This window comes from Panthera uncia, chromosome D1 (assembly GCF_023721935.1).
Source record: "Panthera uncia isolate 11264 chromosome D1, Puncia_PCG_1.0, whole genome shotgun sequence".
Taxonomy (NCBI): Eukaryota; Metazoa; Chordata; class Mammalia; order Carnivora; family Felidae; genus Panthera; species Panthera uncia.
The window spans coordinates 52212925-52230760 of NC_064808.1; the positions used below are offsets into that span (position 1 = coordinate 52212925).

The 17836-nt window shown below is 35.2% G+C and overlaps 2 protein-coding genes across 2 annotated transcripts; both read left to right on the plus strand.

The window, feature by feature from the left end:
- Positions 1-296: 296 nt before the first annotated feature.
- Positions 297-1314, plus strand: LOC125929319 (olfactory receptor 51F1-like). The gene is given in 2 exon segments (XM_049640388.1): positions 297-1228; positions 1230-1314. Coding segments are annotated over 2 exon segments (1017 nt in total).
- An 11776-nt stretch (positions 1315-13090) lies between these two features.
- LOC125929322 (olfactory receptor 51F1-like) lies at positions 13091-17364 on the plus strand. Its single transcript, XM_049640402.1, has 3 exons — positions 13091-14008; positions 15284-15300; positions 17289-17364. The coding sequence occupies exons 1-3, from the start codon at positions 13091-13093 to the stop codon at positions 17362-17364; spliced, it is 1011 nt and encodes a 336-aa protein (XP_049496359.1).
- The last annotated feature ends 472 nt before the right edge of the window (positions 17365-17836 follow it).

A 17836-nucleotide genomic window follows, 5' to 3' on the forward strand; every position in this document is an offset into this window, starting at 1 on the left:
AAAATGGAATGCATTGAATTATATTATCTATTATATAGTAATTATCCATTCATAGAATCTTATGAACTAAAATTCTGTCAGTATAGCAAATAATTATCATCATAAATTAGACATATTTTCCTTGAATTTAAGAATATATATACTTAAAATAGAGTTTGATTTAGAGTTTTCTCAATGATAGAGTATTTATCTATGACCTATATAGCTCTCCTTAAGCAGAAGAAAATTTATCTAGAAATTTTTGTGTGACAATGTAATTTATTATTCCTATAGGATGTGAACATTGTGAGGACAGCATGCTACAAATCCAGGAAAACATGCAGATCTTAAGTAACTTGACATCTAAATTTCCAACCTTCTTATTGACTGGAATTCCTGGCCTAGAGTCTGTCCATGCGTGGATTTCTATCCCCTTCTGCTGTCTCTATGCCATTGCCCTCTCTGGGAACAGCATGATCCTGTTTGTCATCATTACCCAGCAGAGTCTCCACGAACCCATGTACTATTTCCTCTCTCTGCTTTCAGCTGCTGACTTGGGGTTGGCCATTTCTACAATGTCAACAACATTAGGTATCCTCTGGTTTGATGCAATGGAAGTCAATCTAGATACCTGCATTATCCAGATGTTTTTTCTTCATGGATTTACATTCATAGAATCTGGGGTGCTGGTGGCTATGGCTTTTGACCGCTATGTGGCCATCTGTGATCCTCTGAGGTATACTACTATTCTCACTAATTCCAGAATAATTCAGATGAGCTTGTTAATGATTATACGTAGTGTAGTATTAATAGTACCACTACTTTTGCTCCTTAAGCCTCTCTATTTCTGTAGAGAAAATGTCCTTTCCCACTCCTACTGCTACCACCCAGATGTGATTAAATTAGCATGTTCAGATACTCAGGCCAACAGCATCTGTGGATTAATTGATCTCATCCTGACCACAGGAGTAGATACACCATGCATTATCCTGTCATATATCTTGATCATTCGCTGTGTGCTCAGTATTGCCTCCCCTGAAGAACGCCATAAGGTCTTCAGCACTTGTGTGTCCCACATTGGAGCGGTCGCTATTTTCTACATCCCCATGATAAGCCTATCCTTGGTGCATCGCTATGGTCCATCAGCCCCCAAAGTGGTCCATTCGATGATGGCTAATATATATCTGCTTTTTCCTCCAGTGCTCAACCCCATCATCTATAGTGTAAAAACAAAACAGATTCGCAAAGCTATACTCAGCCTTCTCCTTGCAAAACAAACAGAGCTGTTTGTTTGAGAAAAACCTGAAAAAAGTGACTTTCACTGTAGAAAAGTAGTCCTGGTAAGTTACTGTCTATCAGATTTTTTTTGTCATTTTATTCCTTAATCAACAAATATTTAGAGAGTGGTTTTGTGTTTTCAGTCATAAATATGTCACATCCCAAGAATTTTATAGTCCAAAAGGGAAACATGAAAATCATTGATAATAAAATAAGAAAATACTCAGAGTAATTAACATTTAGTGACTACTTTATACTATGTGTTCTACTAACAGCTTTTAAGACATATTCCATTTACTCTTCAAAGAGCTCAGTGAACTATACAATATTAATTACATTTTAGAGATGAAGAAAGTGAGGCCTAAAGACATTTAGGCCATCAAAGGCCAGACATCTGACATGGCTGAGGGTTGAGATTTGAATCCAGGCTTTCTGCGTCTTAGATGCTATGCTCTTCACTAGTGTATTAACATTCTGCCAAAAGCATCTAGGAAAAATATTATAAGATCAAAAGTAAGAACTGAAAAAGTAAGAATCTTCATGTTGATATATCATGCCTTAAAAGAAAGTTGTGTTGTCTTTCTTAGACTATAGTTTGTTTTCTTCATTCATAGTTAATAGTTCAAAAGATTAGAATAGATATGTCATGCCATGTAAGCCAGAGATCAATATTTAGTATTGGACAGCCAATAGCACAGCTTCAAGGATTAGGGGCATTTGCTAATTCATTACAGGAAATGGGAACTTTGGAGAACTAGAAATAGTTTGAGGCAGAGCTTCTTAACCTTTTAAAGCATAACAGTCCCTTTGGAGTCTAATGAAACCGATGAAGACTTCTCCACAGAAAAATCACATATAAACACATTCAGATTTTCCACAAAATTTCAGAGGCTTCACAAATGCCACAAAGGACCTACTATGGCTATCTTAACCAACCAAAGAATCGAGATAAATAATTTATGATGTTCAGCCTATAAACAGCTATACATGGCCATACTTAAAATATTTTGTTCCTAAAAAAGAACTTATGGTAACCATATCAATTTAAGAGACAGGCAGAAGGTTAAAAGTCAGTTGTATAAAATAGTACAAAAATGAAGAGGAAAGTGGAGTCTCATCAATTTTATTGCAGTTGTAAAAGTAATCAATAGGAGGGATGTTTCATGTAGCCCACAAACACTGGGATATAGCTGTATTGTTAAGCTGTATTATTTAGACTTGTATTTAGAACTTGTCACTTTCTCTGAACTGTTACGGCCTGTATGGAGTCACGGACAACATCAGATAACTTTTCCTCTGGAGACTACAAGCCTGAAAAAAAAAAAAAAGGGCCAGCACACGTGGAGCCAGCGCACATCAGCTTACAGGCAGCCATGCTGTGCATCTCATCTCAACTCTGTGTTCCACCATGTCCTACTGGCAGCTTGAAAAAACCATTTATACCTGGGAACTGAAAAACACTACAAATGAGGACTTTTTAGTTTTCAGAGATTCAATTTGCCAGCACACAAGCAACTGGGATCCTACTTTATGTTTGGCTTTGTGAGAAGCAATAGAAATCAAAAGTTCAAAAGAACATATTCTCTGCACTCAAGAAGCTTAAAGTCTAGTGTGTGAAGCAGTGACATAAACAAATATAAAGTAATGTACTAACTTGATAAGGCAAAATTATACCTCTTGTTTGTGTTGCCATCTAAGTTGAAAATGTTTCCAAAGGTAAATAGAGGAGATGTATATTTTGGAAGAAACTAGAAGAACGTGAGAAGTACTGCATCACCATTTTACTCCTCATGGAAGAATACTCTTCTGAGTTTTAAATTCATAGGTCCTATTTGGACACAGCATTGAAGAATATACAAAATTTTACCTCTTTTTTTGTTTTGTTTTCTCTACCCATTGGATTCTATTAAGTGACTTTAGATTGTAGGATTTGTATTAGTTGCTTAAAGAAAATCTTTTGCTTGAACAATACTATTCTATAAAGGAATTGATTTGTAGATTTAGTTTAGAAATTTGGGTGTGCTTCCTGAATGTATGGGGGACTTTTGCTCTGGTAATTCTATATGTGTGTTAGCTGACTGGAGCTTCAGAAAGATAGAACACCTGGAAATATTAGAGCTGAGGGACTCATATGTTGAGATGCTCAAAGGGCCACAGTATTGCCAAGTTTGCTGTGATTGAGCCTATCTCTGGAGGATATCTAGAGTTAAGAAAGTGAACAAGATAATGGCAAGAGGGAAATGCTTTTGATATATTTAGGGAACTTTATAAGGTGCAAGCAAATATTTGCATAATTTTATTTAGGTTGAGTTATATTGTTGATCTACAAAATGTCTGGCATACTACATATGCATGTTACTTAGTATAATTCATTAAAGGGAATAAACTAGTACTTGGCTTAGTATATTGAGTGGGATTGAGGTAAATTCACTAAATTAACATTCTAATAAAGTTTGTAGCTCAAGGGGAAACCACTTGAAAAAGATTATCCACATGAAAAAGATTAACCACATGAAAAAGATTATCATGGGGAGTCTTAAGGATCTGAATAGTTCATCCTATAGGTCACAAGAGAAAATAAAAGAGAATGGCAAGAAAAAAAAAAACAGCTCTGTGCATGTGAAGGCATGATTTTTTTCATTATGTTTTTCCATACACTGTATATGTCCTGATTCTTTCATTCATGCACATCTGTTGTGTCCCTTGCCTTTTTTTCTCTCTTTAATTTATCCATCCAGTAAACTGTCATTTGATCAATTATGGAAAAAATGGAATCAAAATGTTTCCTTCAGAAGGATGGATAAAGTCTCTTAGCCTTGTAGTAAAACATGCTTGCTTATCTACTTCATTAGCCAGGTTTTCCTTTTTTTAAAAGTTTATTTATTTATTTTGAGAGAGAGAGAGAGAGAGAATGAGTGGGGGAGGTGCAGAGAGAGAGGGAGAGAAAGAATCCCAAGCAGGATCCATGCTGTCAGTGTGGAGCCTGATGTGGGGCTCCATCTCATGACCCACAAGATCATGACCTGAGCTGAAACCAAGAGTTGGACGCTTAACTGACTGAGCCACCCAGACACCCCAATTAGCCAGGTTTTCTAACTAGACTTGTATTCTTACCATTCCTCAAATGCAACAGGTTAACTTCAAGTTGAATTCTGCTACTTCCCACCCCAAAATACCATATTCCTTCCTCTTTTTCTTTTAATCTATGTTGATTTCCTGATTCTACTTCTTTTATGAACAATTCTTTAAGCAATAGAATAGTGGCTGAGAAAAGTGAGCACACCAGGATGGATAGATTATATAAGGTCAGAAGATCTGCCCTAGGGTGTGTTCCATGAGAGGCCTAGAGGACACACCATTCACTAAATTCATTAGGAATGAGCTGTGAAAATGAAACCAGCATCACTAAGAAGTTGAGAAGTAGCTTTTTTCTGCTGACCAGGGACAACAGGAGATAAGGTCACTGAGACAGGCTCATTAATATCCATGTATATGATGAGGTCTGGACATAACAGAGGCCAGATAATCACCAAAAACCAGAGGGCTGCAATTATCATAAAAACCAACAAGATCCAAAGAACAGGCAATAGAGTTCAAAGTGAAAGCAGTTGTGGGGATGGTTAATAGAGCATGACATCCCTGGAGAAAATAGACAGCCAACAAGGGGCTAGGGAACATTACAAGAAGAAGTCAAGAATGGACAAGAAGGAAGCTGGAAGAACTGTCATACTTTAATGTAAGCTTCACCTTGAGTTAAACAGAAAAATAAGGAAAAAAGTTTCGGTGGAAAGAATCATCCCAGACTGCCATGCAGTTCTAAACAGAGTTAGTCAAGGCCATTAGGTATCCTCAAGTCAAAGTCATCTGTCAAAGGAATCCTGTGCCTTCTAGGAATGGGCCTGTCTTAGTTTCCCTGCCATATTCAATCATCAGCTGAAAACAGCTCATGGAAATACGACCTCCATAGGATGTGAAGATGGATTAAAAGCTCAGAACTAGGACTACTGATAGATAATCAGAGACGTGAAGGGCACACTTAATAATAAGCACATCTATCAAATTAAGAAAGTATGGGGGCGCCTGGGTGGCTCAGTCAGTTGAACGTCCGACTTCAGCTCAGGTCAGGATCTCACGGTCCATGAGTTTGAGCCCCGCGTCGGGCTCTGGGCTGATGGCTCAGAGCCTGGAGCTTGCTTCTGATTCTGTGTCTCCCTCTCTCTCTGCCCCTCCCCCGTTCATGCTCTGTCTCTCTCTGTCTCAAAAATAAATAAACGTTAAAAAAAATTAAAAAAAAAAAAAAAACAAATTAAGAAAGTATGTAGGGCAATACAAGGAGGAGCCAAACAACCAAACCCAAGACAAAGAAGCCAGAGAAGCTATGGGCTGCTCAGGAGAAGTTTAAAAGCCTGCCATTTCTCAGTCTTCACTGGCTTCCCTTGAAGTTACAAATACTCAGGAAATGAAGTATCAGGGTGAAGGACATATGAAAATTTTACTATTGTTTTTGCAGCTTTTCTATAACACAGAAATTATTCTTAAACACAATGTTAAAAATGCTTATGAGAAAAACATCTGATTGACCCTTCTTAGGTCAGGTATCTAAGTCTCTAGTAGTGATCAATCAGGTTCACATCTACAGGACCAGCAGATTGGGCCCACTTCTATGTTTGGGTCTATCAGAAAAGGGGAAATATTTCACCAAAATATTGCTCAACACCACTCATATACCTGTTTTTTATCCAATAGATTACATTAAGAACATTTGATTAAAGACAAATGTCTTTAAGGCAGTGGTCAGAATCCTAAGAATTAAATGATTGATTAAACAGAAGAAAATTTCAATTTGAAAATTTCCCATTAGCAAAACTCCTCAAGGTAAAAGTACTAGGGATTACAAAATCACTGATTAGATGAATAGCAAGAGAGTTATGTAAATTTATAAAGTATAAACACATATATTAGCATGTCATATCTTTCCTGCAGGCCAGCAGAGACAGATTCAGATATTCTGAAGCAATGATTAAAAAATAATCAAGATTAAAAATCTGTGTTAGGCATAGAAACAATAAAATGTCTCTCATGTCTACATTTAGATTCTCCATAAAATTTTCATATTTATTATATTAAAGAATTACTTATTCTCACAATTACTGTTTTATGAATTCAATATAATACTAGATGCTTTGTTACTAATAACAAATAATGCTATATACCATTAAGCCTTAAAAAAACGTAATTTCTAGCCTGGGCCAATTTATAAGAATTGAAGAAAATATGCAAAACCAACCACAAAATGTCTGTAGCCACTTAACTCTATGTTTCTTTTTTGTCATTGTTTTTGTTTTTTTGTTTTATTGTTTTATTTATTTTTAATTCATTATTATTTTTTAAATTACATCCAAGTTAGTTAACATATAGTGTAATAATGATTTCAGGAATAGAATTTAGTGATTCATCCCTTACATATAACACCCAGTGCTCTTTTTTTTTTTAATGTTTATTTATTTATTTTGAGCATGAGAATGTGTGCTCCTGTGCAAGCATGTGCAAATGGGGGAGCAAAGGGAGAGAATCCCAAGCAGGCTCAGCACAGAGACCAACGTGGGGCTGGATCCCAGGAACTGTGAGATTATGACTTGAGCCAAAATCAAGTCAGATGCTTAATCAACTGAGCCACCTAGGTGCCCCATTAACTATATGTTTTATGATTAAAAGTTTTACTTTGAAAATACTTGTTGAAAATACTTGACCAAGCTCTTCTCCAGGGGCATCTAATGCTTCCTTTAAATTTTTTGAGAAACCTCCATACTGTTTCCTTTTTCATACATATATATATATGTATATATATATATATGTGTATATATATATATATACATATATATATATACACATATATGTATATATATATGTATACATATATATATACATATATATATGTGTATACATATATATATATATATATGTGTATACATATATATATACATATATATGTATATATATATATAATGTTTATTTATTTGAGAGAGAGAAAGAGAGCAAGAGTGTGAGCAGAGGAGAAGCAGAGAGAGAGAGAGAGAGAGAGAGAGAGAGAGAGAGAAAATCCCAAGCAGGCTCCATGCTGTCATCACAGACCCAACAAGGGGCTTGATCCCATGGCCCTGGGATCATGACCTGAACTGAAATCAAGAGTCGGACACTCAACCTACTGAGCTATCCAGGCACCCCAAGAAACCTCCATATTGTTTTCTATAAGACTGTACCAATTTAAATTCCCATCAATGCTGTGTTCCCTTCTCTCCATATATTCACCAGTATTTGTTTTTTGTTGCTGTTCTTTTTTTTCAATGATAGGCATCCTAAGAAATGTGAGGTGATATTGTGGTTTTGATTTCCATTTCCTTGATGATTATTAATGTTGAGCATCTTTTCACATACCTGTTGGTCTATATATCATAATATTGTATTGTATACTTAAAACTTGCTAAGAGGGTAGGTATTATGACAAGTGTTTTACCACACACACACATAAAATAATACGAAAGGGGGTGGGAGGAATACATTTATGGCCTTTCACAGTTGTATATGTATTCCCAAATTCATCAAATTGTATACAGTAAATATATACAGCTCTTTATATACCCATAAAACTTAATTAAAAAAAGATTCCCATGCAAGTTCTACTGAATAAACTTGCCATATGTATTCCCTCTGTAAAACATACTGACTAATGCTAGCAGCCAGTTGAACACTCACAGATCACTCTCTAGTTAGCAAATCCTAATTGCCCCCAGTAAGTACACTGTAGGCTACTTGCTTTTCCTTCAGTCATCATAATTATTATAATGGAAATTGTATACAGCTTATTAAAGATATGGTTTACAAAGGAAGATAATATAAAATTGCAATTTGCAGAACTACATTGAAAGACCCTAACTCTACTTCAAACAATGATGAATAAATTACATATATGTCTCAAGTTAAAATAAAATGATCAGTGTAGGTTAAAATTACTTTTATGACTCCTACATTTAACCAACTTTATTAGCTAATTAGCCTAATCATCAACCAAATAGACTTTAATAAAATGGCTTCTATTTTGCTTATTTATATGGTTCTCTTTTCTAGACTTGAAATAGATCTGCAAGAGTGAGCGATAAATTAATTTGACAAACATTACTGACCACTGATTTTGTGTTAAGTACTGTTTATCAGTATATGTTAGGTAAATTAAAAATGTTTGTTTTAGCCTGAGTGACTAATACAAAATAAGATAATGTACCTAAAATTACTTGGAAAAATTAATCACTATACGAATGTTAATTAACATAATCCCTGAAGAAGAACCAATCTATTTTTTTCTAGGAGTTGCTTCCATTTGAATGGCTATGCTGACAAATCTTTCTTCTTCTATTGAAAGTGTAACCTGCATGGAACCCCTTAACATTGTAATTCTATTTTACTGTTTGCTTCTGAATTGTAGGAATCCATTTGCTCATTTCGACAAATATTTCATTTACATGTACTATGTACTTGGCACTACGCTATTACCTGGAAATACTTTCGAAATATTTGTGATTCCACTTAGTTGTACAAAAAAATCTGTGTAATTCATTATTTACAAGAAACTAATAGAATAAAAATCAAGAAGAAATATTGGATCCTCATCTTAAATGCTGTATTCATGTTCAATATCATTTTTAATTAAAACACATAAACACAGAGTTATTGTGTCAATATGTTTATTTTTCTTTGGTCCTTTTTCTCTTGTCAGAGCATCCGCATTTCCTGGTGCTAGCTAAATAACTTGGGGCAGAGAGGTGAAGCACAGTAGACTAGCACAGAAATCCCCCAAGGGTGTATTTATCCCAGTTGGGTAAATGGCTACACCATCAAAGTCCTTTGTAAAATTTTCCATACGGAGAGGTAAATAGGTGACCTTCATATGCCCCACTCTAAATAAGGATAAAAGAAGCTCTCCTCCCTATCTAAAGGCCAAGTCAAGCAGCTGGTCTCAGATCAGCACCACTACTTAGTTGTCTCTATAATAAAATGTATCTGATGGCTTTAAGCTCCATCATGAGTAATTTAGCTTAAACCCAAGGAAGAGTTTCTTGGAAGGGAAGTTAAAGACAACAATTCATTTAGTCTCTGGTATTGTATCCTCTGTAATTCTCCACATCTTGAAAGGTAAGACTCTCTCCACCTACCACAGGTCTCTGGTCTCCAAACCCTTCGAGCCACTGATTATACTTGCTCTCCATTCTTTAGTTCACTTCCATGAACCTGATACCTATTCAGAAATTCCAAATTCCATAAGGACGTTTTGTTTTCAACTATTTAGCTAATCATAGCAAAGCTGTGCTTCTTCTATGTATATATTTCCTGACATATATAATAACCAAAATCACTGGCACATCCTTACCATTGTTTTACTTCTGTTTCTAATTGGTTTATGCCTACTGTAGCACATTTATTCCATTCAGTCTTCAGCAATATGATTTGTTTCTTTTCCATTTTGTCTGAACACCAGAAGCAGTATGGCACAGTGAAATGAGCATACCTAGAGAGCCAGACAGACCTGGATTCATACACTGGTCCTGTTATGTCTGTCTAGGGGAATCTTCACTCCAAAACCAAAATCTTTTCACAAAAAATCTAGGAATGTTAGTCACAGCCTATTCATGGTGCTATTCAATTAAAGCAATGACAGGTAGAGCTATGTGGGGCAAAGAATCTGGCTCAATATTAATTTCTCTTCTCACTAAGAATATTAGGAGTATTCTTTCATTAATCTTCCAACCTTTCACCTAGTACATGTTTCAGCCCAGGCCCCGGACATGAAGACCAGCGTGCCTCTCAGGTCAGCATGTTCATAGCATGCAGGCACTTCTTCCCCTCCATGTAGGTGGTTAACTTTGTAACATTCCACAGACACCACTTCTAAATTCAGTAAGATACAATGAAGGACTCTTTTAAATAGTTTTCTGTGAATGAATACATAAATTAATTTAATTAATTGAATCTACAACATTTTCAATCATAGGAACAGCATTTTGTCTTTCCAGGGAGATTATGTTGCTATTCATTGTTTTGGCAGACCATCGTGTGACGGTAACTGATTTTCCTCTGCAGCAAGATATAACTCCAGACCTTTCTTTATATGCAATGACTACTAATCTAGAAGATCAGACTTCAATTCTTCTTCCTAAAAGAATAGAGGAATTTTACCCTTTCTTTGATTACTCAAGTGCTATCCTATATTTTGACTTAACTGATCTCCTTAGTTAGGAGTTAATCACCCTCAAAATATCTCGGATGTAGGGTATCAGTTTTAGCATTAGTACTTCTTTGGTCTGTTCCTTTCATCCTTTATCTTCCTTGAAAATGTAATAGAAAACTGGGAGAGACTGTTTCAGATAGTACTAGCTAAAATTATTTTATAATTAAAGTCTATTGTAATTCTTAGAAAGAAAATTGTGAGAGCAATATGCTGTATGAATTACAAACAGTTGCAGTACCGACAGAAATTGATGATCAACAAATGGGAGGTGGAAATACATTCAGATTTCTGGATCAGGCAGCCTGGCACATCAAGCTACCACGAGCTATTATCAAACTGAGGAAAATAGAACATACAAGTTGTAGGGGTTCTGGGGACTAATTCAGATGCAGTCATCTTGTGCTCAAGTGGACTTTGAGATACTGAAGCAGAAAAATTACAGAATTAGATACATGGATCTAATATTTAGGAAATTAGCCTAGGATAAAGATAAGTATGCAATTAGGAAAATAAATGAATAAAAACATTGTTCATAGAATGCCTATGGAATTCAAAGTATGTAGAAGTAGGTAACATGTTTATTAAAAGAGTCAAACTAATTTTTATCTATATCCATAAGTAAGTTATATAGTCACTTAAATGATAAAATTGCATTGGGGCGCCTGGGTGGCTCAGTTGATTAAGCGTCTGACTTCGGCTCAGGTCAGGATCTCATGGTATATGGGTTTTGTGCTGACAGCTCCAAGCCTGGAGCCTGCTTCAGATTCTGTGTCTCTCTCTATCTCTGCCCCTCCCCGACTCATGCTCAGTCCCTCTCTCTCTCTCTCTCTTTCTCTCTCTCTCAAAAATAAATAAACATTAAAAAAATGTTAATGATAAAATTGTATAAAAATGGGCATTCTTAACGGAAATTATCATGGATGGATTCTAAAGGAATAATAGATATCCTAAAGAGATTTAAAATATATTTTGAGCATAAATTCATTTTTATAATATATCCACCATGGGTTAATTTAACTTATAGTATCCAGTGGATTAATTTAAATTATAGCATCCAACAGTATGCTTAAGAAATTACAATCTGCTAAAATCAAGTCTCATTAGTTTATTTACAATCATATAATACTTAAGCAATCCTGAAATAATTGTTTCAACTCTGAACCATAAAGATGATAAATAATTAGGAGATTTGCAGACATAGATATCTCTAACACATTTGCCTTATATCATTATTATTGGTACCATTATTATTATCATTGGAAAATGTAGTGCAGTTGTTAATATCACAATTTCTAAAATCTTATTTTCTATGATTCCCAACATCTGTTCTTTCAGATTTTGTGACCTTCAGTTATTTGTCCAAACTTCTAAATTTCACTTTATGCATCTGTAATAAATAAAAAATACTTCTCTCTTAGGCTTTTCAAAGGCTCAAATGAAGTAATCTATGTAAAATACTTAGAACATCATCTGGAACATGGTCTTATCAGTCATATAATCTATATCCAAATAACCCTATAAGAAATCAAAGGCCAGGTGAAAGAGCAGGGTATAAATGCTACAAAAGAAGATTATCAATTTCCTTATTGATTTTTGCCACAATAGAGGCAGGTTCCATAATGGTAAACAAGGCAGTATTTTAGTTTACAAAGTAAAAAGAGTATCACACTTCAGGTCCACGGGACCTGAAGCATCTTCCCTCTAGTTCCCTCTAATAAACATATGTCATGAGATAGGATGAACTGGCCTTATCTAAAGTAGATTCCTGGGTTGTCCCTGATGTTCTCTGCTAAGTCAAAATAAATTTTCACTTGGAACCTGAATTTAATAATTCTAAAATTCCAAGGCAAAAAGGAACCAATTATTTTCTTAGGCCAGGATCTACTCATGGTTAGAGTATTTCAGAAAGGGCAAATAAAACAGAAATTAGCAAAAAACATATTGAATATCTCCTGTGAGCAATGAATTTTACTAAGCAAAGATTAGCTAAAAATAACCTCTTATTTTCATGAGACCATATTAATAAGCATAAGCTTATAATCCAGTTGAAGGATAAAAAATGTAACAAAAAAAAATATTGATCAGAGTCCAGGTTAGTAAGTGATACACACCAAACACCAATTTCATAGCCAGGTATGAAATTAAATTGAACTTAGTTAAATATCTCATTCCACTGACAAATCTCACAGATATAATATTGAGTGAAAGAAGCCAGAGGCAAGTAGTATATACTGTATGATTCTATTTATATAAAGATCAAGAAGAGGGAAAATTAATTATGGTAAGAGAAGTCAGAATAATGGTTACAATAGGAGAAGCGATTGATTAGGATGAGGCATTAGGAAGACTTCTGGGTTTCTGGTAATAGTCTATCAGTTGATCTTGAAAGGATTTATATGAGTCCATATAGATACCAAACTTTTTGAGCTGTACTCTAAAGTTTTGTGCACTTTACTAAGTTTTTGTGTATTAAACTTTAACAAAAAGTAATTTTTAAATTCTAAATTTAGAAAATCAAGATATTACAAGATAATTCAGCTCCTGCAGACCATAATGCCAATTTTCCATAATTCTACTTTCCCTACTTTCCTCTTGACTGGGGTGCCTGGACTTGAATGGGCCCATGCCTGGATTTCCATCCCCTTCTGCTGCCTCTATTTAACTGCTCTTTCTGGGAATACCCTGATCCTCTTCGTAGTCCTCACTGAGCCAAGCCTCCATGAGCCCATGTACTATTTCCTCTCCATGTTGTCCACCACTGACATTGGCTTATGCATCTCTACACTGGTGACAGTACTAGGATTATTCTGGCTCAATGCCATGGAGATCAGCTTTAATGCCTGCTTATCACAGATGTTCTTCATTCACCTCTTCACTTTCATGGAATCTTCAGTGCTCCTGGCTATGGCTTTTGATCGTTTTGTGGCCATTTCCAACCCCTTGAGATACGCTACCATTCTAACTCATGAAAGGATTGCACAGATTGGTTTGGCAGTCGTTACCAGGGGAACTGTCATTCTGATACCACTAGTCCTTCTTCTCAAGCGTCTATCGTTCTGCTGCAGTCATGTGCTCCATCATTCCTACTGTTTCCACCCTGATGTAATGAAGCTCTCATGTTCAGACACAAAGATCAACAGTGCATTTGGACTAACTGCAATTATCTCTACTGCTGGAGTGGACTCTATTTTTATCCTGATTTCCTATGTCCTGATAATTCGCTCAGTTCTCAACATTGCATCCCCAGAGGAGAGGAAAAAGGCCTTCAGCACCTGCATTTCTCATATCACGGCTGTGGCCATATTCTACATCCCTTTAATCAGCCTGTCTTTTGTTCACAGATTTGGAAAACATTCTCCACCATATGTGCCCACACTGATTGCTAATATTTACTTGCTCATTCCCCCTGTAATGAATCCCATCATTTATAGTGTGAAAACAAAGCAGATTCAAAAATCTGTGCTCAAACTGGTATGTTCCAAGGGAACTCATATTTAACAATTACTGGCCCATAAAGACCCATTTCAAAGTCAGTAAAAATTGGTCATAAATTGGAGTTATAACTCATGAAATTTTAGAGATGGGTAAAACTAGATGCCATCCAATTCAAATATCTCCACAATGCTGTTAGTTCTACCTAAGGCAATCTTATCTTTTCTACCACCAAAATACTGATTCAGATTCTCACTACCTCTCAGTTACCCTATTCCTATAGATAACTGACTTCCTATATCTCTGATGTTTCCACCTAAAACCACACATCATTCACTTTGAATTAATTTTCTAAATATACAGCACAAGTAAAATTTAATAACAAAACAATAAGTAAGTATCTCTTTCATGTTCACTTCTCATACACCAACTAAATGAAGCAACTGCTCCTATCTCTGATATAGTCCTCCAAAATTTGGATTCAACTTTCCTTTAAAATTTAATCTCTCTCTTTTCACATACTCACAGTCTAAGAAAAGCAGTCAGCTAACTGTTTCTTCATGTACATGCAACTTTCCTAAAGCTGTTCACTGTTGACTTGAGCTTCACTGTTGAGTCTACTTCAATCTTGACACCCACCCTCCACTTTGAAATTCTACTTGTATGTCAAGGCTCATCTTTAAATAGCTTCGTCATTAAATTTTTCATGATTGCCCAATGGTACTTGATCTTGCCTTCCTATATTTCACCTTTTATAGTACTTTGCCAGTATCTTTTTTGCCTTTATGTACTTTTGGCATAGAAATGGAAATAATAGAAATATAAATATATATTAATATTAATATAAAATGGCTGCCACAAGTCTATAAATTCCCTAAATAAAAAAAGCCTTGAAGCTTCTATAATACCTAGCAGAATACCTTTCACATAGCAGATACTCAGTGATAGTTGTTGAATTGAACTTAACATATTGGACTATCAAATAGTCCATCTGAACAATTCAAATTGCATAGGCAAAGGGCTATTTTGGAACCTGAGATCACAGTCTCTGGAATTTATCCCAGTTTGCATAAGGCCCAACTTGACTAATAATAATTTTAGCCACTTTTTTTCTCCATGAATGGCTTCCCAGAACCAACTACTATACATAACTAAAAAAAAAAATTTCCCAGGTCCCAAAGACAAAAACTAGTAAACCGTCCTTAATTCCTCACTTACCATTTGCTCTTGCATCCAATGAATCTGTATTTCTTCTATTCTAACATGAAAACATCTCTTCATCTCCACTTTTAGACTTTGTTCAGGACACTAAAGTTCTTTTTAAAAAATATGTATTTATTTATTTTTGAGAGAGAGAGTAGCGGAGAGGGTCAGAGAGAGAGAGGGAGAAAGAGCATCCCAAGCAGACTCCATGCTGTCAGCACACAGCCCAACGCAGGGCTCAATCCCACAAACCATGAGATCATGACCTGAACTGAAATCAAGAGTCAGACATTTAACTGACTGAGCCACCCAGGCACCCATAGTACACTAAAATTCTTAAATTAAATCACATTTTCCTTTTAGGTTTCAGGTGTCCAATCTTATCCCTTTCTCCTCCCTTTGTTTTCCATAAGAAAATCAGAAGAAGAAAAAAACTTTTTAAAAGCATTTTAAATTACATTTTAGTTATACAAGAAATAATAAATATGCTCTTATTAATAAAAGATTTTACAGAAAAGGTGAAAGTCCTCCTTGATATGTTTCCTCAAGTTCAGTCTTTCTGTCTTCTCTATAGGAAACCACTGTATAAATTTGATTTTTTTTCCTTCCTTTTTCTATGCATTAATGTCCACAGATATGGAGAAAATAAAATTTTCAATTTTTTTATGTTTTTTAATTTATTTTTGAGAGAGACAGAGAGCTAGAAGAGGAAGGGCAGAAAGAGAGGGAGACACAGAATCCGAAGCAGGCTCCAGGCTCCGTGCTATCAGCACAGAGCCCCATGCAGGGCTTAAACTCATGAACCATGAGATCATGACCTAAGCCTAAGTCTGATGCTTAACCGACCACAAGGTACAACTATATATCTCTCTGTTGTTTATTATCTTCAATATAACATTTATTTGTTTTGATCCCTGTAGGAGGTGGTGGGGGGAGAAAATAATCTTTAAATCTTCTCAATGTGGAATAACTGGGTCTACAATACCAGAGTATATCAAATGATTTCAGTGGTCTCCTTCCTAAAGCAGGTGTGAAAACTATGTTCATACACTTTCCATGTTTCTTCAATTTATATTTTCTTGGCATATATTTCAATATTAATCATAGCAAGTCAAAAAAGAAAACAACCTCAGCAATTGCAGTACATTAAACCACAAGGGAGAGCAAGTAGATTTAGGCATGCAGAGTGTCTCTGAAGCAAAAACAATTAGCCAGAAAGATCCCTTAGGAATAAATAGATTTTTCCAAGGGGTAAACAACTCTCCTGAGAATGGGTTTCTCACAGATACCCTTCCTTCAGAGGTGAATGAGACCTCAGAGCCTTGTCTCTTCCTCATTGTCTTCACTTGATGTAAGTACAGATGCATCAGAGAGACTGTGGATATGTATTAATGTTAGATGATTTATGTGGGCTCATTCTGCAATAAGAAATTTGGCTTCATTAAAGGAAGTATTTCTAAAATGAAATTATAAGAACAACCATGTAAACATAAGATGCTGGGAATTGCTTTTGATTTAAGAATCTACTACTGGAAAGGTCCTATTCTCATAGAGTTTTCAGCAAAGCTTAGAAATAAAAATTAGAAATTCTTCACAATTTACTGAATCTCAATTCTTTTTTTTTTTCAAGTTTATTTATTTATTTTGAGAGAGAGAAAGTTTCAAGCAGACTCTGTGCTGTAAGCACCAAAACCAACCTGAGCCAAAACCAAGAGTTGGATGCTGAACTGACTGAGCCACCCAGGTACCCCTTGAAACTCAATTCTGAAAAAATTCATAAACAGCAAAATTTTGAAAATACAAAAATCCAGAGCATGTGGTCAGTTTAAAATCTGGCTGGGATTCCTTAGATAAGATAAAATATCTAAAATGTATTGTTCATAGTGCTAGACACAGGGAGTCTGAATAGCCCCCAAACTGAATGAGTCATCAGTGTAGAATTCTGCCATAAAAAGTAAGTACAATATAATTTCTTTAAGCAAAAACACAGAATATGGCATATCTAGAGTCATATGCCCAAATCCAATGTTGAATTTCAAAGAAGTAAATACTTTGTCCAAAAATAATAGTGATTCGTTATTAGTAAGGCTTGAAATTTTAGTTCTTTTTCTTGTAGTAGGGATGATGCTGGTCCATTCAGAATAACAGACTGTAATATTCTTAAAGAGATTAAGACATTCAAGCCAGACTGAAAATGAAGAGATGCATTTGAAGTCAATTAACTTAGGTTAAATAGGTCAGCAGTGGCTATGAAAATGAGCAGCACTAATAGAAGTATCCATAGCTCAAATCCATGATTCCAGGAGGCATCATTATCCAACATGCATGATTCATTTTACCAGTAGTCTTAATAATTTAGCATGTAATAAAATAATAGCTTTCCATTTCCCCTCGCTGTTGATAAGGAAATAAGTTTTAAATAAAGCAACAAAAATCAGGAAGTGAAAAAACAAATTTATCAAATATCAAGTGTTTGATGCCCTAATACATATGCATTTATAGTAGTGTCTAGAACCAAGGAACAATGACAGTGTACATCTATGGAAAGAGGAAAAACCACATGAATATTTGAAATTTTAGTAATTTACATGCATATGTAACAAAAGTTTATTTTTTAATGTTATTCTATAAATTTCACCACATCAAGAAGAATTGATATGTAGC